General features: G+C 47.2%; 1 protein-coding gene across 3 annotated transcripts in view; it reads right to left on the reverse strand.

Annotated features, from left to right (window-relative positions):
• Positions 1-499: 499 nt before the first annotated feature.
• MVB12B (multivesicular body subunit 12B) overlaps positions 500-25,937 on the reverse strand; it is a 101,625-nt gene continuing 76,187 nt past the window's right edge. For all 3 annotated transcript variants that reach the window (XM_063144559.1, XM_063144558.1, XM_063144556.1), the window contains exons 8-10: positions 19,709-19,764; positions 14,968-15,027; positions 500-6,105 (exon numbers count right to left, since the gene is read on the reverse strand). In XM_063144559.1, the coding sequence (XP_063000629.1) occupies positions 6,019-6,105; positions 14,968-15,027; positions 19,709-19,764 (203 nt within the window). In that variant the 3' untranslated portion in view covers positions 500-6,018. The remainder of the gene's footprint in view (positions 6,106-14,967; positions 15,028-19,708; positions 19,765-25,937) is intronic.

Here is a 25,937-nt window from a genome sequence, read left to right on the forward strand (position 1 = left end):
TGGCAATAGTGAGGCAGAGGAACATAGGAAGCAGCCTAACCCAGGGCCAGACCACACAGAAGCATGTGCCTTTGCAGCCATGAGGACTAGTAACCCGGGTTCTATAAAGAACCACCCCGAACCTCAAAAGCGGAGAAGGGAAAGGAAGGAAAGGAACCTCTCATGCAAGCACTGAGTCATTACTGACTCTTGGAGGGACACCAGCTTTCACTGACGTTTTCTTGGCATGTGGTACAGTCCTCTAGGGACCTTATCAGTTCAGTTCTACTTCCATCTAAGTGGAAAACCAGCAGTTCAAGGAGAAGGCTAGGTTAGAAGAATGCTTATCCCTGAGGTGCTGGCTTTCTACACAAAGGGAGTTGTTGAAGTTTGGCGAAGGAGTTGAACATGCAGTTCCTCCATCTGAATGTTCAACTACACTCCACCCAATTAGTAAAACTGTCTTTTAGAAACCATACGGGGACAGAGATAACCGGCCTCAAATTTAAATGGCAGCAAGAGAGGATTTTTTTGATGAAATGGACAAAAGGGCAGGTTAAAACTTTTATTTAACAAATTATATTAAGAATACAGACTAAATTCTCAGACACGAACTTCCCTTTGTAAAATACAAGGAAGGCAATCTAAAATAAATATGAAAGGATATTAATAGGATTAATGAACAAGTTAATCCACTTTCCACGTCCCATCATAAAAATGCATAGCATCTTAAAAAAAAATACACACACACACGCACACACACACTAACACAACACAACCAAAGATTCCCCAACTGCATAACAAAAGCATTTATTTTTGCCTGTATGATCTGATGGCTCAAAACGGCTGCTTTTACCAACGCATTTCACGTTGCATCCCTTGAAAGTCTATTTCCTCCACTTCTGGCAAAACACACCCACAATTTTAAAGGAAAAATATACTGCCGTTTAAGCTTAATCCTTAATTTCTTGCCTCTCTCAAATCGAAATTTGAAATTGGGTGGGTATAAGCTCCGTTGGGAAAATGACATTTCCTCCACGGATTTGATCTGCTTAGAGCCAGTTCATGTCGTCTGATGCACTTGCATGTCATTGCTGGTGTGAGTTGGGCTGTGTGCAGAGCATTTGCACAACCGTGGACACCCTTTTTTCAGATACCACGATTACAGGAGTAAGTGTATCAACCTATAGGACAATAGACACTGCCGATTGCCCGTGCAATCTGAATATCCAGGTGACCGCAGCTCAGGTACAGTGGTCGAACTGTACTGCATGAATGAACCCGTTGTCTCCCCCTAATGGTGGTTGCTGGAACCACAGACAGGAAGCACTTTGAAAGGTCAGCAGGAAGTGCACACACACGTACTGGGAAACTAGGATTGGCACAGACCAGTGCATGGATACATAGCACAACAGACATGCGTGCAATTGTTACATGCAACACGGTATACAGTGCTGATGTGCCTTTCCCTATACAAAAGTGCCATCTTTGTATAGATATTTGTCACATCTGGAAAGGACCCAAGAGGCCAGACTTTCAAAACACTTTGCAAAAGTTGTAGCGGCAATGTCCACTAGGGGGAGACAAGAGCCATTGGGCCCGTTCAGAAGACACCTTAAACCATGGCGGTTAAGCCAGCAAGCCACGCCGTGTTCAGAAGAACCTTAAACCATGGCTTTAACCACAGTGAAGAAGGCTTTTTGCTTTATTCGCCATGGCTAAAGCCATGGTTTAAGGTGTCTTCTGAACACGGCGTGGCTTCCCGGCTTAACCGCCATGGTTTAAGGTGTCTTCTGAATGGGGCCAATGTGTGCGTTTCCTAGCAACCACCAGTAGGGAAGGAATAGAACACCACCTGTGTAGGCCTCAAAATTACCATTATGGGCAGTGGGGATTTTCTGTACATGCTCATTGCAGGACCAGCCTGCCCTACAGGAAAACATATCTCTGGAAGAGCCCCATTTTCAGAGACTTTCCTCAGGCGTGAGAGAAAAGGGGTCAGCTCATCCTCACACTGAACCCACAGAAAGTTTATCTGTACGGGCCTGGTGCTAACTTGAGGTGGTAAAACCTCTCTTCCTTATCTGTGCCACTTCTGACTGAGTTGAAGAGGCACGTGTGAATGAGATGCTTCCTTGTACAACCCCTCTCCCTACAAACTAGCACGTCAGGGAGAAGGGGATAAAAATAGCCCTCCCTGATATGCTAACTTTCAATGTGCAGGGTTGGCTCAGCACTTTTTTTTAAGTGGTACATTTAGGGGTGTCAGTTATGATTTGCCTCCAAAGTGGAAACACATCATGCACAGAAAGGAATAGAGGGGGATACCAATTTGGACACTGACTTTAATTTAAATAGAAATTCAATACATCTCATGCCATGGAGGAAACCATGACCAGGTGACCTGTCTGGCTACAGCTCAGTCTACCGTCCAGGTGCTGCTAACCGGCTGGCCAACTTCATGGCCCCTGGTTGCTCTCCCTTCTTAGGGCTTGTAATTGGGTTGGAATAGGTTGACCATATGAAAAGGAGGACAGGGTTCCTGTATCTTTGACAGATGCATAGAAAAGGGAATTTCAGCAGGTGTCATTTGTATGCATGCAGCACCTGGTGAAAGTCCCTCTTCATCACAACAGTTCAAGCTGCAGGAGCTATACCAGAGTGATCAGATACAAAAGAAGGAAGGGCACCTGCAGCTTTCACTGCTGTGATGAAGAGGGAGTTTCACCAGGTGCTGCATGCAGACAAATGACACCTGCTGAAATTCCCTTTTCTATACATCTGTTAAAGATGCAGGAGCCCTGTCCTCCTTTTCATATGGTCACCCTGGCTTGGACAGCCCTTCAATTGCAGGAGACCTTGTAAACGAATAGAGGCAAAGAGGAGAAACCGTGGTCCCTCCAAGCCCCTGCCTCACAATCAACCCCATCAGCACCATTGTCCCAAATTTTAAACCAGCTTCCCCCAATATGGTGACCCCCAGATGTTTTGGACTTCAGCCAGTATGGCCAATGATCAGGGATGTTGGGAGTGGTAGTCCAATTCATTTGAAGGGCACCAGGTTGGGGAAGGCTATTTTTTTAAAAATAGTAATAATGCCAAGCCCAAATGGACCATCTTCAACTTCTCTAATGATTACTGTTTATTCATTAGCAAAGAAAGGAAGAAGAAAGGCTGTCAAAACTGACAGGTAAAATGTAGATCAAATCAATGAACACATCTTGAAAAGGGGAAGGGGCATTCCCCAGGCCGAAAGGCAGACCTGCGCAGCTTTAACGAAGGCATCGGACAAACTGTGCCAATGTATCAAAATCTGCAGTACACATGGGCATGGAGTTTCTACTGCTTAGTTTCCCCTTGTGATAGAAACCCGTGTTGATGGTGAAGTAGGAGCAAGGAACGTCCTGCTCAGGGCGTGTGTTTGTGCGTGGTGGTAGAGGAGTACAAATTGTGCGCATCAGGAATCCGGAAAGCCGCCGTGGGAGCGCAGCCTTGAAATTCCACCATGAGAACTCAATGGAGCATATTTTGGACCTCACGGTTCCTTCTTCAACTGCTCACAGAAATAAAAAAAGACACATGAATACTTAAGCCAGAATCTCGGAATACATCCGTGGCAGACAAAAGCCCGATCTACGAAACTCTGAATACTGTACACATTCCACTGGCATTTCCTCCCTACTAGTTGCCGGTGACCACACAATTGCCAATTTGAACACGACCTAACGGATAAAATAAAATAAGGGACAGCAGCAAGGGCCGACGCACCAGGTCAGGAAAGAAAACAGAATTCAGGGGGAAGAGAAATGCTCTGGGTATGTTTACAGTTTTCTCTTACAGAAGATCTATCTAGCCCTGAATTGACAGAAGCTTTGTAGGGCCTCAGGCCTAGAGGAACTTCACATCTCTTGCTACTAAGGGATCCTTTTAATGGGAGATCCCAATGAAAGAACCTGCAATGAAACCATTGGCTCTACTGCTGAACTGTTATAGCTGCCTTTTCCCTCCCCATCAGAACCCAAGGAAAAGGCAGGTACATCTGGATGCTCTTGAGGCAAAGTTTACAAGCCAGCGCCAGGAATGAAAACTGAATAGATACATTGAGCCTCATAGGGGATTGGATGAGTCATCCTGGAACACCCAACCCTCTTACGAGCTGCAGTAGCTGGAGTGAACTAGTTGGTTGGATTTGGCTACACAGCGTGAAGCTTAAACCCTCCAGAAATCTTGTTTTCCTTTCCTGCAGAACGCAATTCTAAATTTTAGGGTTGGGGAGAGAGGACCCCTTGCTACAGAGTTAACCGCTAAAAGGGGAAGCGTAAAAAAGACATGGTAGCTCAAACAACCCACAAGATCAGCTACCTTTTCATAATCATAACCACGGCTATTGCATTTTAATACAGTGAGGGACAGTCAGTATTTACATGGTACACAGGCGAACCTTTCCACTTTGTTTTTGCAAGAGAAGAAATACAAAAAAAAAATTAAAAAACTATAATCATCATAATCCTGTCCCTCTTTGCTGCCGTAACATAGCATTTGTTCTCCGGCAGAGGCCTACGAATAAAGCAGCACAGGAGATCACACAGGCGTTCCAAAATAACTTAAAATTTCAATAACAGACTCCGCCGAGACATGCATTTGGGGGCTCAGAACGGAAGGGCTGAGACGCCCGTTGTGAACATGCTGGAGACTGAAGCTTGACGTTCTTCTGGGACCGGCAAAACTGGACCAGCCTCGTTGAGAACTGAAGTCTTTAGTTCCTTCCGCGAAGGCTTCTGAGGCACACACGGTGGTTGATCTCATCGTAAGCAGCCCAACTGGGCGGGGAGACAGAAAGGCTTAAAACCCAGGCCGAGGAAGTGGCACATTCGATTGGCTCTTTTTGTTAGTTGCCATGTTCAAGTATTTCTAGGCAAAGAAAGGTACTCGGGGACATTTTCCTAAGGTCGCTGTACGGTTCAAATTCCGAGAGAGCAACAAAGAACGTCTCCTGGGCTTCTATGCAAACGTCTGGAGCGATTCCTCTCCGTTGAAAAAAAGTGAGGTGCTTACAAAAACAAATACACACACACAGAAAAAAAGGCTTGGAAACTCTGTAAGGAATGGAGCGATCTTTGGAGAAAACCGCTTAGCTCGTGCCGTCGCGTTGAATGGATCGGGGCTAGTGCAGTTCCAGGCATCTGCATGAACCAAACGCAAGTCCGTCCTCCAAAGGTCTTGAGCTGATTCCCAACCACAGAAGATCGGTTGTGTGATTTTGACGAGGAGAAAGCAAAGAGATGTGTTTTCTTTTCTCCCACTTTATAAGCCGGTGCGGCGCGAAACCACCACAGGTCACGGAAGAACACTTGTCAACTGAATGCGCGACGTACGGTTTCAGCGTCTCTGTACAATCTGGAGAACCCACCCCACCCCAGCCCACCCCAAACCATACAAGTTCAGTGCAGATGATATGCTGTTATTTTGTAGACCCACATGGGTTAGAATACTGCTCAGGGCTTGTGGTTTTAACCTTGCTTCCAAAACAAGCTGGTGCCCAGAAGTTCGGAGGCACCGTTAAAAGCCACGGAGCAGGCGCCCAGCGCTTCTTAGACTGTGCGAGATATTCCGATGAAGGTGTCTTCGCTGGATTTTAGAGACTCCTCGACAAAGCCGGCTATTAGGACATTAAAATAAAATAAAAAGGGGGATGGATGGAAAAACCCATCCATCAAGGTTTGTGTTCAATCAGTTACAGTGTAGAATGATTCCAGAGGATGTATGATGAAAGGGAATGACACAGTCCAAAGCCTCCGAAACTACAACAGGTACATAAAAAGGGGAAAGAGATCCTATCCAGTTATATCATACAAAGAGAGGTGATGAGAGAGAGCGAGAGAGAGAGAAAGAGAGAATGAATTATCCCCTTTGCTGGTAAGGGTTCCAGTAACACTGCTTGTCGGGGGAAGGGGAATTGGGAGAAAGTTACGTGTTGGGGAGGGGATCAAATCCCCTCTCAGTAGTACGTGTTCTTCATCCACCAGAATCTGGCAGCGTTCAGGACTGTGGTAGCTGCTGACCCCTGGATGGACTGGGAGGCAGTCTGGCTGCAGCGCTCTGTTCTGTCCTGAAGCTGTAATCATACTGCAAGAAAAAGAGAGAGAAAGGTGCACAATAATAATAATAATAATAATAATAATAATAATAATAATAATAATAAATTTATTTCTTATCCGCCTCTCCCTCTGGATCCAAGTGGGGAACAACTTTAAGCATACCAGAAAATGCATAAGACTGATTAAAAACATGCAAAACTGATACAATATTAAAATAACAATCGGACATCTTAAAATGTCGGCTATTGGGCGGTATTGAAATGTAATAAATAAATAAATAATAAATAAATAAATAAATAAATAAAATTCATCTGGGCAGGCCTGCCAGAAGAGATCAATCTTTATGGCTGTCTTAAACTCAGAGAGATTATTAAGCTGACGAATCTCTCCCAGCAGGCCATTCCACAGTCTGGGGGTGGCAGAAGAAAAAGTCTTCTGGGTTAACAATTGTCAGCTTAATTTTGGCTGACTGGCGTAAATTCGCCCCGGAAGACCTGTAGGGTGGATTGTACGGGAGAAGGCGATCCCGCAGGTAACCTGGACCCAAACCATATCGGGCTTTAAAGGTGATAACCAACACTTTATACTTCGCCCGGAAACTAATTGGCAGCCAGCGAAGAGATGTTAAGACTGGTGTAATGTGGTCACCCCCAGGTGTACCGTTGACCAGCCTGGCTGCCATATTTTGAACTAGTTGAAGTTTCCGGACTAGGCACACAGGTAGCCCTATGTAGAGCGCATTGCAGAAGTTGAGCCTTGAAGTTATACGTGTGCCAAAGGAGGAAAGAAGCGAGGCAGAATCCTATTTTGTATGCCCCTCAAGGGCAGAGACTTGCATTAACTTTGTAATGCATAATGTGAAGCAACAGAACAAGTCCAATAATAGCCCCTCCCCTTTAACACAGCAGGGTTCTTCTGGGATGGGGGCAGCATGAAGAATTCCAAGTTTGAGACCACCTAGTTTCACTCAGATACCCCTCAAAGTTTTTGGCTCCTGGCAACTGGGATTAAACTGGAAAAGTGCCCTTTAAATTAGACTTCTTGTTAAACAAGAAGCCCAAAGCCAGGAGGCTGGTGCCAGGAACATAGGGCAATACTGCCATCTTGTGGCAAAAACACAATGGTACAACATAACGGTGTAAAAATAAAACTTAAGAATAAGCACATTCAAAGGACTGTTTCCGTAAAGAAAAGTAAGCTGATACGCTGGATGAGACCAAGGGTTCATCTAGCCAAGCACTGCCTCCAATTGTGGACAGTCTAATACTGCTACAAATAATAATAATAAGAGCAGCAACCACCAAATAATAACCTAACCTAATGACAAAAATGTTATAAAAATGTTGTAGAAAAGGAAGAGGAAAAGAGAGAAAAATATAGCTTCCAAATTGCGCAAGGTACTGGTTCCCCTCGATTCGGCCCTGGTTAGGCCTCATCCTGAGTACTGCATCCAGTTCTGGGCACCACAATTCAAGAAGGATGTAGACAACCTGGAGGGGGTTCAGAGGAGGGCAACCAGGATGATCAGGGGTCTGGAAACAAAGCCCTATGAAGAGAGACTGAAAGAACTGGGCATGTTTAGCCTGGAGAAGAGAAGATGGAGGGGAGACATGATAGCATTCTTCAAAGCCTTGAAAGGTTGTCACACAGAGGAGGGCCAAGATCTCTTCTCGATCATCCCAGAGTGCAGGAAACAGAATCATAGGCTCAAGTGACAGGAAGCCAGATTCCGGCTGGACATCAGGAAAAACTTCCTGACTGTTAGAGCAGTACGACAATGGAATCAGGTACCTAGGGAGGTTGTGGGCTCTCCCACACTGGAGGCAGCTAGACAGCCATCTGTCAGGGATGCTTTAAGGTGGATTCCTTCACTGAGCAGGGGTTTGGACTCAATGGCCTCATAGGCCCCTTGCAACTCTACTATTCTATGATTCTATGCTGAAATTCCCTTTTCTATGCAACTGTTAAGGATACAGGAGCTCTGTCCTCCTTTTCATATGGTCACCCTAAGGACAGGACTCATGTAATAGTTATACAGAAAAGGGAATTTCAGCAGGTGTCCAGGGAGCACCGGGTGAAATCCCCTCTTCATCACAACAGTTAAAGCTGCAGGAGCCCTGCCCTCTTAAATTAGAGTGACTAGATATGAAAGAGGGCAGGGCTCCTACAGCTTTAACTGTTGTGATGAAGAGGGGATTTCAAGGTACCAATAATATATGAAAAAACTATTGTAGTAAGTGACAACTATTTATGACACACTGAACAATGACTGTGAACATATAAATGAAATTCTCAATGCCAAACAGTCCAAGTGGTGTACACAGCAGGGTAAGATAACAGTTACTCCGGATATTTATAGCTTTGTAACTTCATCAGATCACTCTTAACTCTTTAATCGCAGGCAGCTGGTCTTGAACATCCACTGGGTGATAACTTCCCTTGAAATGGGAAGAACTCAAGCGACATAGTATCAATGTCTTATACGAATTGTTTCGTATCGTTTTATACAACCAAAATGCATCATTTCAATTCTATAAAATGGAGGAGCTATACTGGAGTGACCGGATACAAAAGAGGGCAGGGCTCCTGCAGCTTAAACTGTTGCGATGAAGAGGGGGATTTCGCCGGGTGCTGCAGGTATACAAATGTTACCGGCTGAAATTCCCTTTTCTGTACAACTGTTTAAGATACAGGAGCCCTGCCCTCCTTTCCATAGGGTCAGCGTAAACTAGATTAAACTAGTAAAGTGCTAAGTTCCTTCATACAACTTCTTTTCTGCTGAGACTGCCCATTATATTCAGAGATCTAGCAAACTAGATTAAACTTGTCATGTCTAACCCTACTGCCCGTGTTTTGGGAGAAGGTGTTTCAGGTAATCAATCAGAATCCAATTCGGACCTAGAGGAGGCAGCGCTAGACATCAGCCAGCCCATACCAGTGGGGGAGGAAGCTCTCAGGGGCGATTCCCCAGCTGGGAGTCAGCCCTCTCCAGAGCTCATCTCCTCAAGGCCAAATCCTACACATTCAGTGGGAAGTGAGGTTTCTTCCAGAGGTGAGCGTCCCGACAAGCTAGGTGATGCTAGGGTCCGCCAGAATCTCAAACACACGGCACGGAAGGAAGGTGTGAGAAAGTCAGTTCGATTACGCCAGAACCTGCCTCCGCACCAGGCTCTCTGAAGTTACGAGCATTTGGGAAGGGGCTTCTTGTTCTTCTTGAGCGGACAATTGTCTCACTTAGTTTGCATAGTTTTGCCTAGGGGGTAGTTTCCAAGAGATTAGACTCTCTTCAGGTAGAAGAGATTGTTGCTCCTTAATAAAAGCTTTGTGGATTTATTTATTTATTTATAACATTTATATCCTGCCCGATATCAATAAGATCTCAGGGTGGCGTACAGATAAAAACATACAGTATAAAACAGTAAATATACACAGCTAAAAACAAATTTACAAGAGCACTCTCCCGCCCATGTTCCCCAGCAACTGGCATCGATAGGCTTACTCCCTCTTATACTAGCACATAGCCATCAGGGCTGGTAGCCATTGGTAGCCTTCTCCTGCAGGAATTTACCCAACGCCATCCAAAGTGGGGGCCATCGCTACGTCCTGTGGCAGCGAGTTCCATAGTTTAACTCCGTGTCGCGTGAAAGGCGTCCTTCCCTTTATCTGACCTAAATCTCCCAACGGTCAGCTTCGTGGGAAGACCCCACTGGGTTGTAGCGTTACGTGAGGGGGTTAATGAGCTGCTTCAGACGAGCGTTTTAACATGCGCGGGTGACCGGCCACACACGGATCTCCGCGGGTCATTTGAATGATGCCGTGTGCCGCCTGAGTGGCACCCGCTCCTTCCGCCATTCCCCCCCCCCCCATGTTATAAAATAATCTTCATTAAACACGAAGGGGGTAGGATAAATTCCTGGTGGAGAAGGCTATCCATGGCTACTAGCCCTGATGGTTGTGTGCTACCTCCAGTATCCGAGGCATTAAGCCTGTGTGCACCAGTTGCTGGGGAACATGGGTGGGAGGGTGGTTGGCCACTGTGTGAACAGAGTGCTGGACTAGATGGACCCTCGGTCTGATCCAGCAGGGCACTTCTGATGTTCTTATGCCGCAATTTCCTGACCTCTGCAGGAGAGATTTCGCTACAAAACGCCCACTAGAGGGCGATGTCCCACTAAACTGAATGGGCCATGTGGTCGCTTCTCTTCCTCCGTGTGATTGGCGCGTCAGAGCCAACGGTAAGGGTGTTGAGTAGAATTTTACCCACAGAGGGTTAAATGCTTTGTCATCATGTTTCTGGACTTGGCAAGATTGCAGCCGGAGCGTGGAGGACGTGGTCTACGTTGTCAGACATGGACAGAGGACAATCGGTTAATTGGAGAATCAAGTATGTTGCAATACTAGTGGTGAAATGTATTTAAGATGCACAGTGTTTAATGGCATCTTGTTAGGGCTAGGTTTAGGGTGTTGGGTGTTTGGAGGTCCGTGTTGATGTTTTATGATGATTATGATGACCATGCGTGTAAATGAATGTTTATACTAAACTGATGAGAAAACCTCTGTAAAAGAACTTTACTGATGAATAAGGACTGTGAGTGTTATTTATTCCCGCAATGAGCTTCTCAAGGAAAAGTGCTAGGACTTTGCAGGCCAAACGTTTGTTGCGTGCTACGCACTCGGTTCTTATCATTTGGATAAAGGGAACGCGATTCCCCCCCCCCCCGAAGGAGCTCAATATCTGCCTTTTCTTTATTTATTCCATTTATATCCTGGCTTTCCCCCTCTTGCAAGATACTCAAGGCGGCTCACATGACCCTTTTTAAAAAACGGATGTTACATTTTCCACCCTCCGGAGGCTGATCTTTGGGATCACTGGCCATGCTGCCTGGGGTTTATGGGAGTTGTAGTCCGAAACATCTTGAGGGTACCAGGCTGCCAACCCCTGAACTAGAGCATGCTTTGCTTGAAGTCTTCCAGTGAGGGTGGGCCCACGTCCACCCTGGTAAATTGCTTTCCTCGTCAAGCTGCTCTCAACTTCAGGAGGTAGTCCGTGAAGGTCTCCGGGTGACCGTGGCCAAGTCAACGTCTCTCAGCCTAGCCTACCTCGCAGGGGTGTTGTGAAGACAAAAAAGTCACCACCCCAGGGAAACCACCTTGAGGTTCTCAAGATGATTGAGATACAACTGCAACAAACAATAAGTAGTCACAAAATGATATTATGCTGCAAGATAAATGCCTGGAGGAGAAGACTATCCATGGCTCTTAGCCTTGATGGCTATGTGCTATCTCCAGTATCCCAGGCAGTAAGCCTATATGCACCAGTTGCTGGGGAACATGGGCGGGAGGGTGCTGTTGCACCATGACGTCCAGCTTGTGGGTTTCTGATCAACAGCTGGTTGGCCCCTGTGTGAACAGAGTGGTGGACTAGATGAACCCTTGGTCTGATCCAACAGGGCTCTTCTGATGTCCTGATGTTCTAATGCTGAACTCAGTAGCGTCATGCCGGGTACTTTGAAGGGAAAACAGAGCCACCGATAAACAAAAAGGGAGATTCTAGGATACTGGTAGAACCCTGAGCTACACACACATTTGGTGGTGGTGGTTTTTAAAACTGATCCCTCCCAAATGGTGCAAAAACATCCAGGCACCCCAAACAGTGAAGAAACTGCTGTGTAGACGTGACTCGTTGCCTCCGTTTTGAGCAGAGCGCACAGGCAACACAGGCTTTCGAAAGCCACCATGCCGGCTCTGGGCTGCTTGTGGGGATGGAGGGGGGGCATGGAGGAGGGAAGAAAGTGTCAGGACAGAGAGAAAGGGAGACGGGAGGAATGTGGTGTGCGAGGAAAGGGGGCACGGAAGAGATTCACAGGGGATGTGGGAATACAAGCAACACAGCCTAGTGGGGGAAAGATGGCGGAAGAAATAAAATGGAAGTCACAGCAATGGGAGAGCGAGAGGCAGAGACGGGAAGGGGGGGTGGAGAGAGAGAGAGAGAGAGAGAGAGAGAGAGAGAAGCGAGAGGGTTGTGTGGGCACAGCAGGGACAACGTGCAACCTTTCGCTGAGAGTTCTTCTAAGTCCCATGCAAAATCCGAAAGAGAAAGATCGAAAAACATCCACATCTTTTTCTTCCAAGCGACACGGGAAGAGGAAGCGGTTTACTGCCCTTTGATGGCAATCTAGGAACGCTACCAGGGCCCCGATGATAAAATGTTCCGGGGAAGGGGGGAGCATTTCTAGCCCAGCCCCCCCCAACGCCCCCCCCCCCCCCGGTTGGCTGGCAACAAGATGGGGGATACTTGGCTCAGCAATACTACAAACAAGAAGGATCTCGGAATTGTTGTAGATCATGAGCTGAATATGAGCCAACAGTGCGATAGGGCTGCAAGAAAGGCAAATGCTATTTTGGGCTGCATTAATAGAAGTATAGCTTCCAGATCGCATGAGGTACTGGTTCCTCTTTATTCGGCCCTGGTTCGGCCCCATCTAGAGTATTGCGTCCAGTTCTGGGCTCCACACTTCAAGAAGGATGCAGACAAGCTGGAGCATGTTCAGAGGAGGGCAACCAGGATGATCAAGGGTCTGGAAACAAAGCCCTATGAAGAGAGACTGAAAGAACTGGGCATGTTTAGCCTGGGGAAGAGAAGACTGAGGGGAGACATGGTAGCACTCTTCAAATACTTAAAAGGTTGTCACACAGGCCAGGATCTCTTCTCGATCCTCCCAGAGTGCAGGACACGGAATAACGGGCTCAAGTTACAGGAAGCCAGATTCCGGCTGGACGTCAGGAAAAACTTCCTGACTGTTAGAGCAGTATGACAATGGAACCAGTTACCTAGGAAGGTTGTGGGCTCTCCCACACTAGAGGCATTCAAGAGGCAGCTGGACAACCATGTGTCAGGGATGCTTTAGGGTGGATTCCTGCATTGAGCAGGGGATTGGATGCAATGGCTTTGTAGGCCCCTTCCAACTCTGCTATTCTATGATTCTATGGTTTCATTTCGGGAGCAAGCAACCTGGTGTTTTTCCTTGCCAACGCAATCAACGATGCCGCCACTAGGTGGTACTGTGCGACCGTAAGAGTCCCGCTTTTGAAAATAAATAAACCTCCTTTTTCATTACCAACACCTGGTTATTCTTGAAAGTTAACGGGTAGGGAAAGTTAGGAGGCTGCGAGAGAAACAGACGTGACATTTATGCGTTCTCCCAGGCGCAAGGTTGTTTGCTGCCTAGGTAACTGGGAAATGGGCACGGCAGCAGCAGCGCAGAATGAAATGGAACTTCTGCTCAGCGAAGACGATGTGATGCCTCCGTTTTAAAAGGACGGAAACAAATAAAATTAAACAGCATGAAGGAGAAGTTCCGTCAAGGAGGAGTCTTTCCAAGAAGGCTTGGAAAGAAAAAAAAAGGGGGGAAACTGGCAAACCACATCTTCATTAATTTTATGTCAATGTCGTGATGTTGTGGTGAGCAGCAAGTGCCCGCAGCTATGCAGCAAGAAGTGCTATTTTTCAAACACGCAAACGCATAAAGATGTCAGCTCAAACTGTTTACTAATTAACACTTAAAAAGACACAAATTAGATATGCGTGGGTGAGAGCAATTATAATCAAGACGAATTTCTCCAGTCATTTGGGAGCGTTTGGGGGTGGGGGTGGGGTGGGGCGTTGGGAAAAAACCCCAACTCCCAGCTAAATTGCTGGAACCAACACTTAAATTAAAAAAAAAAAATACAAGGGGGAAAAACGAGAGCCCCCTGAATTCCTGCCAGTTAGCAAATATGTTCGTTTAAAGACCATTACATGTGACTGAGCTCTGGAGGCTTTGCTGCTAAACAGGAGAGGCGAGGGACGAGAAGGGAGGGTGGAAACGCAACCAACCCGTCGCTTCGGAATAAAATTAAGCCGCTCCAGCTCCGTTCTTCGCGCAGTGCCTTCGCCGAAGAGATTTTGCGGAGATGCTGAAATGAGGCGGCTAAACTGAAAGGCACGCCCTGCTGTTCAATGTTACGGGACGAAAAGGTGTTAAAGTGGTTGGCGGGATTCGAAAGACGCCCGCGCCCCTCCCGCGTTTCGGCTCGTTTCTGGAGTGGAGCGACTTAAAAACGGGGTGGTTGGGAGGGTGGGGCTGAGGTAGGAAGAAGGTGGCCGCGGGGCATGTCGTGAGGAGGGAAGTCAGGCCAGCAAGATCCTGGTCCAAACTGTATGGACCTTGAAGCTAGAGGGGACTGGTGGCTCCGGCGTCAGTGGGGGCCGTGAATCCGCTCCGGGTTTCAGTCAGAACTCTGAAGGAGCTACCTAAGGGGCGGAGCTTCACCTAAGGTGAATAAGAAATACTTCTTCACACAGCGCAGAGTTAAATGATGGAACTCACTGCCACAAGATGTAGTGATGGCCACCCGTTTGGATGGCTTTAAAAGGGGGTTGGATAAATTCCTGGAGAAGATGGCTATCAAGGGCTACTAGCCCTGATGGTTGTGTGCTATCTACAGTATCCGAGGCATTAAGCCTGGAAGTTACACATTCAATGACTGACTGCCCCCCTCCCCTGGATCCGGCAGAAAATGCTGAGTAAGATTTCCAGTGTTTAGAGAGCCGGATTTTATCCTACACCCGTTTCTTGCCACTCCCCGACACCACCCAGGTCACTTTGGTTTCGTTTTATTTATTTTTAAAAAATGCATTGCAAAACTATGCAAAGGGACGCAAATTTGCATTCACCTAGAGGCGTGACAGAACCACCGTTTTTCTCTGTGCAGGTTTCGGGTGCAGGATTTTCAACGGCAAAAGAAAGCGACGAACGGGCCCTTCTAAGGGGAGGAATTCCTACCGAGTTGCAAAAAGCAAGCGAGGACGGAAGCACAGAGCGAAGAGAAGTTCCCCCGGAGCACTTACCTCCTTTTCAATTTCCGCCAAGGATTTAATAGTGATGCCCATGAGGTCGACGGGCTGCATCTACAAAGAGAAGCCAAAGATATCCAGTTGAAAGCTGGAGGATAATCCTAGGGAAGTATCCTTTGGTTTCGGACCATCCCAACAATCGCATGGAACAAGTGGGAAAAACAGCCACAAATCCCAGAAAAGCACCCACTGGGCTTTATTTATGAAATGTGCTGCACACACATATGATACTGCTCCCCCTTCAAGAATTTCAGAGTGGTGAATAAATACTGGTTGCAGTTTTTGGGGTTCTCTCTCTCACCCCGCTGCCTCCTTGAGCAGAGATGAGCAAAACTTATCTATTCATCCCTGCAGCTATTGGGTCACTTACCCGCAAAAGCAAATATTTGACATTCACACTGTATGTACCTCCCCACCACACACACACATTTATTTATTACATATTTTTAATCCGCCTGATAAGGATTACAAAGCTGAAAGTTTCAAAAACGACAACACACAATTCAAAAACAACGAACAGCTCAGGGGAAAATTGCGGTGAAATAAAGCTGGAGAATATCCCAAATAACCCAAGGGAATGAGTTATTTTGGATATCCTTCAGCTTCTGGGTCGCTGGTCAAGAGCAGGATGACCACTGTGTGAACAGAATACTGGATTAGATGGACCTTTGGTCTGATCCAGCATGGCCAAAAAAACCCCGAGACAAAGTCTCAGGTATTGAATATATACTTTACTGAAGTATAGAATAAAGCTATATATTTTTCAACATCCTAAGATGCTGTCTCTTCATTCTTTTGGGCATAAAACACTTAAAAGTAGCAGTTAAACCCAAAATTTAAAATCTAAAATACAAAATGCCTGGGAGATTAGCCATTAGTACTTCTGTTTTTATTTTCATTTTATCTTGTACACCGCTCCGAATCTTTTTCAATGAGGAGCGGTATATAAACATTCTAAATAATAATAATAATAATCATTATCATCACTGGGCTATTTGTGCTACTTCACTGTGTATTCCCTTGCCTGCTTTCATTAATGCTGTTCCCCTGATAACCTCTATCTTACGGACGGTTGTTTTGCAATTTCTTGAAGCATATGGCTTTGTTTTTTAATCTTGTATGATGCTTGATTTCCGTAAGCTGCCTTGAGTTCAGTTTCAGGAGGAAAAAGTGGAGTATCCATTTTATTTTAAATAAAATCAATTCATTAAAAAATCATTCAATGGCACATTGTGTCTGTTGTCCATTCAGAAGTATAGATGGTAGATATCAATTAGGTAGATATCAATTAGCTGCAAATCCATGAGCAGTTGGCTTCACGTCTCAACAGGGGGCGCCACATGCTCTCCTTTCAGTTCCTAAAAAAATACAGCCGGGGTGGGATGGGGGGGGGGGGCGAGGTTGCCCTCTGCTCTCTGAACAGTTATGTCTTTTCCAAAATGTGTGTGTGTTTGACAGCAGTTTTCAACTGTTGTAAGTAACAAATATATATTAATCGTAGTTATACATTCTGTTTTTCCTCCAAGGCGGTATACTCAGGGATGCATATGAATTCCATTGCGGGGGGTGGGGAGTAAAAACTCAATGGAGTTTTCCGGTCCGGTCCTGACGGATTTTGTTCCACTACCCGCTGCTGGCATCACCTCGATCTGTGCAGCGAGAAGATCCAATATGCGGATTCCATCGTGATTCTTTCTTTAAAGGTGGCAATTTGTGCAAATTGTGGTTTTTGGGGGGCGTGTGTGTGTGAAATTTGCATTTATGGGGCTGTATTTTTTTTAAAAAAAGGAATGTTTTTTATTGGCGATCTTGCGCAAGTGTGCGTGATCGCAAGCCCGCCTGTCCGCTATGTAGCCCTGCAGAGACCTATCCCATTCTTGTCAATATCCTGGTCAGTTTCATCTGCTCCATCTAGAAAAGGAACTTGACAATTCCGTAACCCACCCCCATTTACCCCCATTCAAGGCCCCACTGACATGGCACCTTGACTAAAACCCGGAGCGGATTCACCACCCCACTCACATGGCACCATGGAGAGGTCCTTTAGAATTCTCACCGGTTCTGACTAAAACCTGGAGCGGATTCACCACCCCACTGACATGGCACCACGGAGAGGTCCTTTAGAGTTCTGACTAAAACCCGGAGCGGATTCACCACCCCACTGACATGGCACCATGGAGAGGTCCTTTAGAGTTCTGACCGGTTCTGACTAAAACCTGGAGTGGATTCACCACCACACTGACATCGCACCATGGAGCGGTCCTTTAGAGTTCTGACTGGTTTTGTCCAAAACCCGGAGCGGATTCACCGCCCCACTGACATCGGAGCCACCAGATCTCACTGGCCAAAACATCTGGCTTGCCTATCCCTGAGCTACACGAGAAGAAGACCCGGTGCTGTGCAACTCAGCTCTGGGAGCCTTTCCGACGGCGTTGCATGGAAGCACGCCCTCCATATGTCGGCAACAACCATTGAAGGAAATGTAAGAGGGGGATTAGCAGGGCCGTCATCCCTCCTGGCACGCAGCCTCGCGGCTGTGGAATGCCGGCTTCCTCGGCAACGCCGGAGGGGCAGGAACACAGCATGACCCATCCTGGCCACGTGCCAGGAGAGCCGCTCTCTTCACGGTCTGAATTCTGGCCCGCCCTGTCTCGAAGGCACCTGGCGAGTCGAAATGAAACGCATCCGCCTGGAAACAGGGCCGCACATCTTTCGCCGAGCCTCCAGATGTGTCGTGCTGGATCAGACCAAGGGTCCATGCAGTCCAGCATCCTGTTCACACAGTGGACCACCAGTTGTAGGCAGCAGTGCAGAGATTTAAAATACAGATTTGAAAACAGCAGAGCGAACGGACTAGAATGCGAAAACGCTTGAGAAAATGTGTTTCTCAACTTTGCACTTCCTTTGCCTGGTGCCGAACGAAGTGCAATGTAAGCACCAGGCGAACCTCTCTAGGGAGCTCTTTTCACAACCAGGGGGCCACAACAGAAAAGGCCCTCTTCCTGGCAACCACCCGCCTCACTTCCCATGGCAGGGGCTTTTGAACCCTGGTTTGCTATGGGCTGGGGCAGCCTTCTCCAGCCTGGTGCCCTCCAGGTGACTTGCACCACAGCACCCATTACCCTGGCTGTGGGGATGATGGGAGTTGTAAGTCGCTCTACCTCGAGAGCGCACCAGGTTGGGGTATGTATACCCACACACGACGCAGCACAACCCCTCCATCCTGTCTGAAAGATAGCACAAATCAGTCCAGGCCAAAAAACGGACGGAAACCTACAACGGGACTGAGTTCCGCAGCCCTGGCGCCACTCCCGAGAAGGCCCTGCCCCGGACACCTCTGAAGGGGACGGAATAGGAAGGTAGGCGTCTGCTGAAGATGTCTGCGTGTGTCTGTTTCAAGTGGGAACTTAAAAGATTTTGATTCCTACACAGCCGCGGGCGGACACAGCGATCGCCCGCCACTGCCAGCTAACGTGCCAGCAGCCCAAGAGGAAGCCGTCCGTACAAAAGCCGCTCTCTGGCACCGCCGGTGCTCTGGAGCCAAAGGGGCAAGCCACGAAGATGGACGAGGTTTTTCTTGAGGCGGCGTTTCTGCAGCCTGGACTCCAGCAGCGGTCCATCTGCTGCCTCATTAGGACGTAACGACCTCTCAACTTCCTAGAGTGGAATTGGTAAACAGGGCCGGCAAGGCCTTTCCCTCTCCGCGGAAGCTGGAAGCCGGCCAGCGTCGCCACAGCAACCGAGCGGAGTTGGGTCAGCTAAAGTTACTTTGCGCGCCGCGTGCGGCATCGGCTGACATTTCTCAAGATCTAAGCAGCTCCCAGAAATAAAGGCCGGGAAGGCAAGGAGCTGCCGATTACCTTGCAATTGTCCAGTGAGGAGTGTGTGTGTGTGTGGAGAAAGACGCGGCTCAGGCGCACACAGGGAAACAGCCCATCGATTGTGCGGGCATTTTGAAGTTCTCCCAAAGAGCGGAAGAGGTAGCAAACCTAAAGTCAGCACTGTACCATTTTCGGCGGCGCGTTGCAAAAACGAAACCCCTCCCTGGCTGATAAAAAGCTAGCGTTTCAGGGGGAAAGTCTTCCCTCCCTGACACCCTACCTTTCTACATGCAGGGATTTCTGCATTATTATTATTTTAAATACGAAAAAATGGGAACCGCCAGCCTCCCGCCGCATTGATGGTGCTATATAAATAAATAAATAAATAAATAAATAAATAATAATAACCTGACAACCTTGCAATCTACAGCGGTAGAGTTGAGAGACAAATTTATGCCTTCCTCTGCTGTTTGGGAGAAAAGCCATGTGTGTGAAAGCTTGCTCCTGAGTTCAGAAGAAGTAACAGATACACACAAAAGTGTGGATGGGGACTCTTTTGTTAAAAATCAACGACAGAAAGATCTACCTCACTGAAGTAGACCGAAGCTCTAACTAGCCCAGGGTACAGTTTCCAACAGTGTCAGGATGGAAGTTTCTAGAAAATCACAAGCAGGCCATAACAGTGTTGACACATTCCTCTTGTTTGCCCCTTGTACCTTGCATCCAAAGGTATACTGTCTCTGTAGATGGAGGCTCTACTGAGCTAAGCAGCCACCAACAGACCTATGAATCCCTCTTTTTAAAAGCTGTCTCTGGCCCATCGTCCCCATCTTGAACGAACCTCTGCACTGTATGAAGCGGCCAAACGGAAAGGAATGATTGTAGGAGCAGCAGCTAAAATGCAGAAAACTCACCCCTTCGGAAGCGCAGGCGAACTTCTCCGAGATCATAAACGGCACGCCTTCCATCGCTGCAAGCAAAACACAAAGAGAGCATCAACATTGTCACACTCATCTTGTCTCCGACTTCGGGGTCCCCAAATCGGCTCATGGCCAGTGCAATACAAAATGGTCCAATTTGGCCTTGTTTGTACCGGGCGCTCTCCAGATGTATGGAGTACAACTCCTAGCATCTGGAGTTGCTTCTCGTCACTCTACAAAAGAGGGCAGGGCTCCTGCAGCTTTAACTGTGGCGAAGAAGAGGGAATATCTCCAGCTGCTACATGCCTACAAATGACACCTGCTGAAATTCCCTTTTCGATGCATCTGTCAAAGGTACAGAAGCCCAGTCCTCCTTTCCATATGGACACCCTAAGGTACACATTGTGTCTCTGTGTGTTATCCGTTTATATGTTTTTACACAAAGGCTCCCCCCCCACACTTTGTGACAGTAATTTTTGGAACCGCCCAGAAAGCTCCAGCTATGAGGTGGTACAGAAATATAATAAACGAAATGAAATAACGAAATTCCCAGATTCCCCAATCACTGGCCATGCTAAAATCTAAAACACCTGGATGCCATGACGTTGCCTAAACTCTGAGCTAGGTGGACCAACATTGTCACCTAAATCCACAGCAGCTTCGTACGTTCCAACACCCCACTTTGTACGCTTCATCACCCCAGTTTGCACACCCCAAATTGCTCCCATGAGTCAACCGACATTGTGAGCACAAAAGCAGAATCATAGAACAGTAGAGTTGGAAGGGGCCCATAAGGTCATTGAGTCCAACCCCCCGCTCAATGCAGGAATCCACCTCAAAGCGTCCCTGACAGATGGATGTCCAGCTGCCTCTTGAAGACCTCAAGTATGGGACAGCCCTAAGTCATTGGTTCCACTGTCGTACTGCTCTAACAGTCAGGACGTTTTTCCTGATGTCCAGCCGGAATCTGACTTCCTGTCACTTGAGCTCATTATTCCGTGTCCTGCACTCGGGGATGACCGAGAAGAGATCCTGGCCCTCCTTTGTGGGACAACCTTTCAAGGCCTTGGAGAGTGCTATCATGTCTCCCCTCAATCTTCTCTTCTCAAGGCTAAACATGCCCAGTTCTTTTAGTCCCTCCTCACAGGGCTTTATTATTTCCAGACCCCTGATCTTCCTCACTGCCCTCCTCTGAACATGTTCCAGCTTGTCTGAACCAGTTACCTAGGGAGGTGGTGGGCTCTCCTACACTAGAGGCGTTCAAGAGGCCGCTGGACAACCATCTGTCAGGGATTCTTTAGGGTGGATTCCTGCATTGGACTCGATGGCCTTATAGGTCCCTTCCAACTCTACTATTCTATGATTCTTGAAGTGTGGTGCCCAGAACTGGACACAATACTCAAGATGAGGCCTAACCAGTGCCGAATACAGAAGTCTGCTTAACTTGCAGACTTCTAGAAGGGGAAAGGAGTGGAATATTTATTACTCCCAAGAAACCAAACACCCAAACTGGAGCAGAGAAGGCCTTTACGAACAACAACTCAATAGATTTCTTCTCTGTCTTGAAAAGAGATAGCAAAAAGACACCAGCATCAGGACACCCCGAAATGGCTTGCATACTGCTCACATCAACAACACCATTTTTCATTTCAAAGGATAGAGTTACTGGAAAATCTTAAATAATCAGCCCGGTTGGTTTTTTCTCTGTTTTTTTTTTCTCTCAGAGAAAAAATGTACAAAATGTTGCCAAAGCCCTACGGGTGAACTGCTCTTTGCTCCGTGCAAGGCTTGGAACAAGAGAATGCTTTCGGAATAATAATTAGAAGCTCATTTAAAAAAAGAAAAGAGAAAAAGAGACGGTATTTTGAAACTGGAAAGGGCGTGGAACCCACAGGGTGAATGAGCGCTTCCTGGCCAAGCCAGGATCTGTTGACAATATCTGATAGCGTGCTATTTAAACACAACCAAATTCCAGAGTTGGAAACAGACGCCAATAAAAGATACCAGGGGAGCGAGGCTGTTACGTGAGGCTCGAAATGTGATCTTCATTTACTTTGCACGGATGATGTCTTTCAGTGATTTTTATGGTCCTTCTAAATCAATATTTTATTCATTTGTTTTCTGGAAATTTGAAAAGGAAACACACACACAGCAGGGTACAGCTGGAAGGCATGAAGCAGCCAGCTTGCTGAAACGAAGAAGACCACTGTGTGAACAGAGTGCTGGCCTAGCTAGACCCTCAGTCTGATCCAGCATGGCTCTTCTTCTGTTCTTACGTTTTACATCACCCAGAAAAGGAGCTTGCTTCTCTCCGTTCTGCCAGGAAGCACACGGGTGAGAACTTTGTAACTTAGAACTAGTGCCTGGGCTTGCCTTTTTCCTCTTCCCTCCCCAGTGCTTTTCCTTTTGTGTCATGTCTTCTAGACTGTAAAACTGAGAGCAGGGATTGTGTCCTTAGTCATCTTTGCAAGGCACTCTGGGCGACTTCTTTTTTTTAACGGAAGAGTACGTATAAAAATACGTACATGCGCACATCTATCTTTACAGGCGGACAAAGAAGGCACCTAAATACTTAACACAGACCCAGATACGAAGCCCTAGTGAGCTACAGGACTGACCAGGTGACTTTGTGTCCGTCATGTTCTCTCTGCCTAACCTACCTCGCAGGGTTACTGGGATGATAAAATGGAGGGGAAGAATTCACACACCATCCCGAGGAACTCTTCTTGATCATCCCAGAGTGCAAGACACGGAATAACGGGCTGAAGTGACAGGAAGCCAGATTCCGGCTGGACATCAGGAAAAACTTCCTGACTGTTAGAGCAGTACGACAATGAAATCATTTACCTAGGGAGGTGGTGGACTCTCCCACACTAGAGGCCTTCAAGAGGCAGCTGGACAACCATCTGTCAGGGATGCTTTAGGGTGGATTCCTGCATTGGACTCGATGGCCTTATAGGCCCCTTCCAACTCTACGATTCTATGATTCTAGGGCAGGAGATAAAAGTTGCAGAGTGGAAGAAAAAGAAAAAAAGGTGGTGGTGGGGAAACCACGCAGTGGATGAAAAGTGAAAAAATATGCCACAATGGTTTGGAGCAAACGAGCTTTCCACAGAGCTGTAATTAAGCAGACCTGTAATTAAGTGGATGCCCTTTATCGGAATGATTGCGCTTAAAAAAAAATATGGCAGGACGCAAAACGTAGCCTGTTATTAATGCCACACTGTCAAGAGAAGAGCGAACACACTGTGGCAAAGCGTCGGCCTCATCAAGTCCTGTCATGGAGAAATTATTTATAAAATATACACTTGAGGGAACATCCGGGCGGGTGGAGGGGAGGAAAGAAGACCCAGAGAAGGGTGTGTGTGTGTGTGTGTGTGAAAATGGACGGATTGAACGGTTGCTTCTTAGGGAAAAAAGACGGCGGCGCCATGAGCGAGGTTTTGAAGAAAAATGGCACAACCTGTTTCCGGCAAGGAGCGTCACGGGCAATATCTCCTGCTCTGCCTTCTCTTAAGAGGGGTCTTAAAAAGGACAAAATGGCGGCAGGATTCAAGACCGTCCACCCAACTGTCATTTAGCAGCCTGCTAATCTCCCAATTAAAAACGATAAAATGAAAAGTATCTTAAAAATAAAAAAATCAGGTTGGGCAAGGGTCTCTCCCCACTATTGCTCCTCAGGCCCTTCTAGGCCAAAGTGAAGTCCAGAACAATGAACAGAGATAAGGCGGGCCGACAGCACTAGAGGGGAGGCAGAAGAGAACATCAGAACATCAGAAGTGCTCTGCTGGATCAGACCGAGGGTCCATCTAGTCCAGCACTCTGTTCACCCAGTGGCCAACCAGCCATCGGCCAGGGATGAACAAGCAGGACATGGTGCAACAGCACCCTCCCACCCATGTTCCCCAGCAACTGGTGCTCACAGGCTTACTGCCTCAGATACTGAAGATAGCACACAACCATCAGGGCTAGTAGCCGTGGATAGCCTTCGCCTCCAGGAATTGATCCAACCCCCCTTTTGAAGCCATCCAAATGGGTGGCCATCACGACATCAAGTGGTAGCGAGTTCCATAATTTAACTATGCGCTGTGTTTAGAAGTCCTTCCTTTTATTTGTCCCGAATCTCCCACCCATCAGCTACATGGGATGACCCCGGGTTCTAGTATTTTGAGAGAGGGAGGAAAATGTCTCCCTATCCACATTCTCCACACCATGTATAATTCTGTACACCTGTCGTGTCTCCCCTCCGCCTCCTCTTCTCCAAGCTAAACAATCCCAGCTAATGTGACCTTCCCTTGTAGGGGAGATGCTCCAGCCCCGTAATCATTTCAGTTGCCCCTTTTCTGCGCTTTTTCCAGCTCTGCTCTTTGAGGAACCAGCCTTGAGGCAACTATTATATAAAACCAGTCTACTGGCTCCACAAAACACCTGGTTCAGCACAGCGGATGAGCTGCAGTACCACTCTCTGGCCATTATCTCGGGGGCGCTGTAGAGCAGCAAAGATCTGTCTGAAAGGTCCCTCTGTCCAAGAATTGCCCTGGTGGCACGGGGCGGGGGTGGGTGGTGGGTGGGGGTATGGGCCCTTGTGCCTTGATGCCAGATACCCCATTCTGAGTTGGGTGTGTGTGTCAGGGATGCTGTGTACCTCCAGTGTTCCTGGCTACATTTATTCCAGGCTGGAACAATCACAATGGCAAGAGGCATCAGCGGATGGGTTTTGGGGTGCAACACTGGATATAGCAGGGCCATGACGCTCTCATTCGCCACAGCTAGGGGAAATCTTTACCTAGATTAATAGAAGGAAAAACTTCCTGACAGGAACATCTGTACAATAGAGGAACAGTCTACTTCTGGAGGTTGTGGATTCTCCACCTCTGGAGGTTTTTAAGAAGAGGCTGGACAACCGCCTCTCATGGATGGTGTAATTGGGTTTCCTGCACATTGCAGAGGGCTGGACTAGATTATCTTTGTGGTCCCTTCCAACTCAACTATTCTATGATTCCCAAAGGGCTACAGACAATGGTGAAAATGACCATTTGGGAGGTTACAGGCAACAGGCCTTTAATGGGCCTTCTGCATCTGGATCAGGTTCTCTGCAAGGTCAGGGCGCAAGCTGTGCATGCGTGGAAGAAGCCAGTGTGGCCTAGTGGTTAGAGTGTCGGACTGGGAGTCGGGAGAGACGGGTTCTAGTCCCCATTCTCGGCCATGGAAACCCACTGGGTGACTTTGGGGCAGTCACAGCCTCTCAGCCCAACCTACCTCACAGGGTTGTTGTTGTGAGGATAAAAATGGAGGAGAGGAGGATTATGTACGCCGCCTTGGGTTCCTTGGAGGAGAAAAGGCGAGATATAAATGTAATAAATAAATAAGTAAGTAAATAAATAAATAAATAAGGACAGGTTTAACTAAGTTTGTTTGTTGAATTGTTACGTTGGTGGGTTGTTGTTTTTTTAAAATACTGTTGTGGTAAGCAGCCTAGAGCGTTAGAGACAACGGTCTATGAATATATACAGGAAGGAAAATGTATTTTCTTGCCCCCACGTGCCATAATGAATGTGCCTCTCTGCCTTGCGCACCAGATCCCCCGCTCTGATCTCAAATCGTCAAGCCGGCAATCCGGCTCCCTTCAAGCCACGGTATTTTTAGAAAAGGCTACCAAGCGCGATCCTAAATTTAAACATGCCGATGAATTCCCATCGGTGACGCCGGCTAAGTATAAACGTGTCGCAAGAGGAGGAGGAATCTGACCTGGAACAGAACAACATTCCCTGGAATAATAAGCCTTTGGTTCCCTTGAAGAGAAAGCAAACAATGGGTTCAGAAGCAAGAGCAATTCTAACTACTAATTGCCGTTATTATACGTGTATTTTTATACATACGTACGCTCAGCATTGCATGGCGGTTATGAAAATGCGCACAATTGTTCCTTTTGACTCCATGAAAGATCAGATGTTCTTTTCAAATCGCTAATAAAGAACATTCTAGGACAAAGAGTAGGACAAGCTGAAGAAAACCCGTAAGATCAAGAGAAAGCGATATTTCAATTATAGCTGTCACGAACTATTTGGGCTAGAACAGCCTCCCTTAACTCAGCGGCCTGTAGAGGTGTGGGACTACAGCTCCCATGAGCCCCAGCTGGATGCCGGATGGGGATGATGGAAGTTGTGGTTGCAGAATGTCAAACTATGGAAGCTTGCAAGGGGCTGAAAACTTCCATAAACAC

The sequence above is a fragment of the Elgaria multicarinata genome, chromosome 19 (assembly GCF_023053635.1).
Source record: "Elgaria multicarinata webbii isolate HBS135686 ecotype San Diego chromosome 19, rElgMul1.1.pri, whole genome shotgun sequence".
Classification (NCBI taxonomy): Eukaryota; Metazoa; Chordata; class Lepidosauria; order Squamata; family Anguidae; genus Elgaria; species Elgaria multicarinata.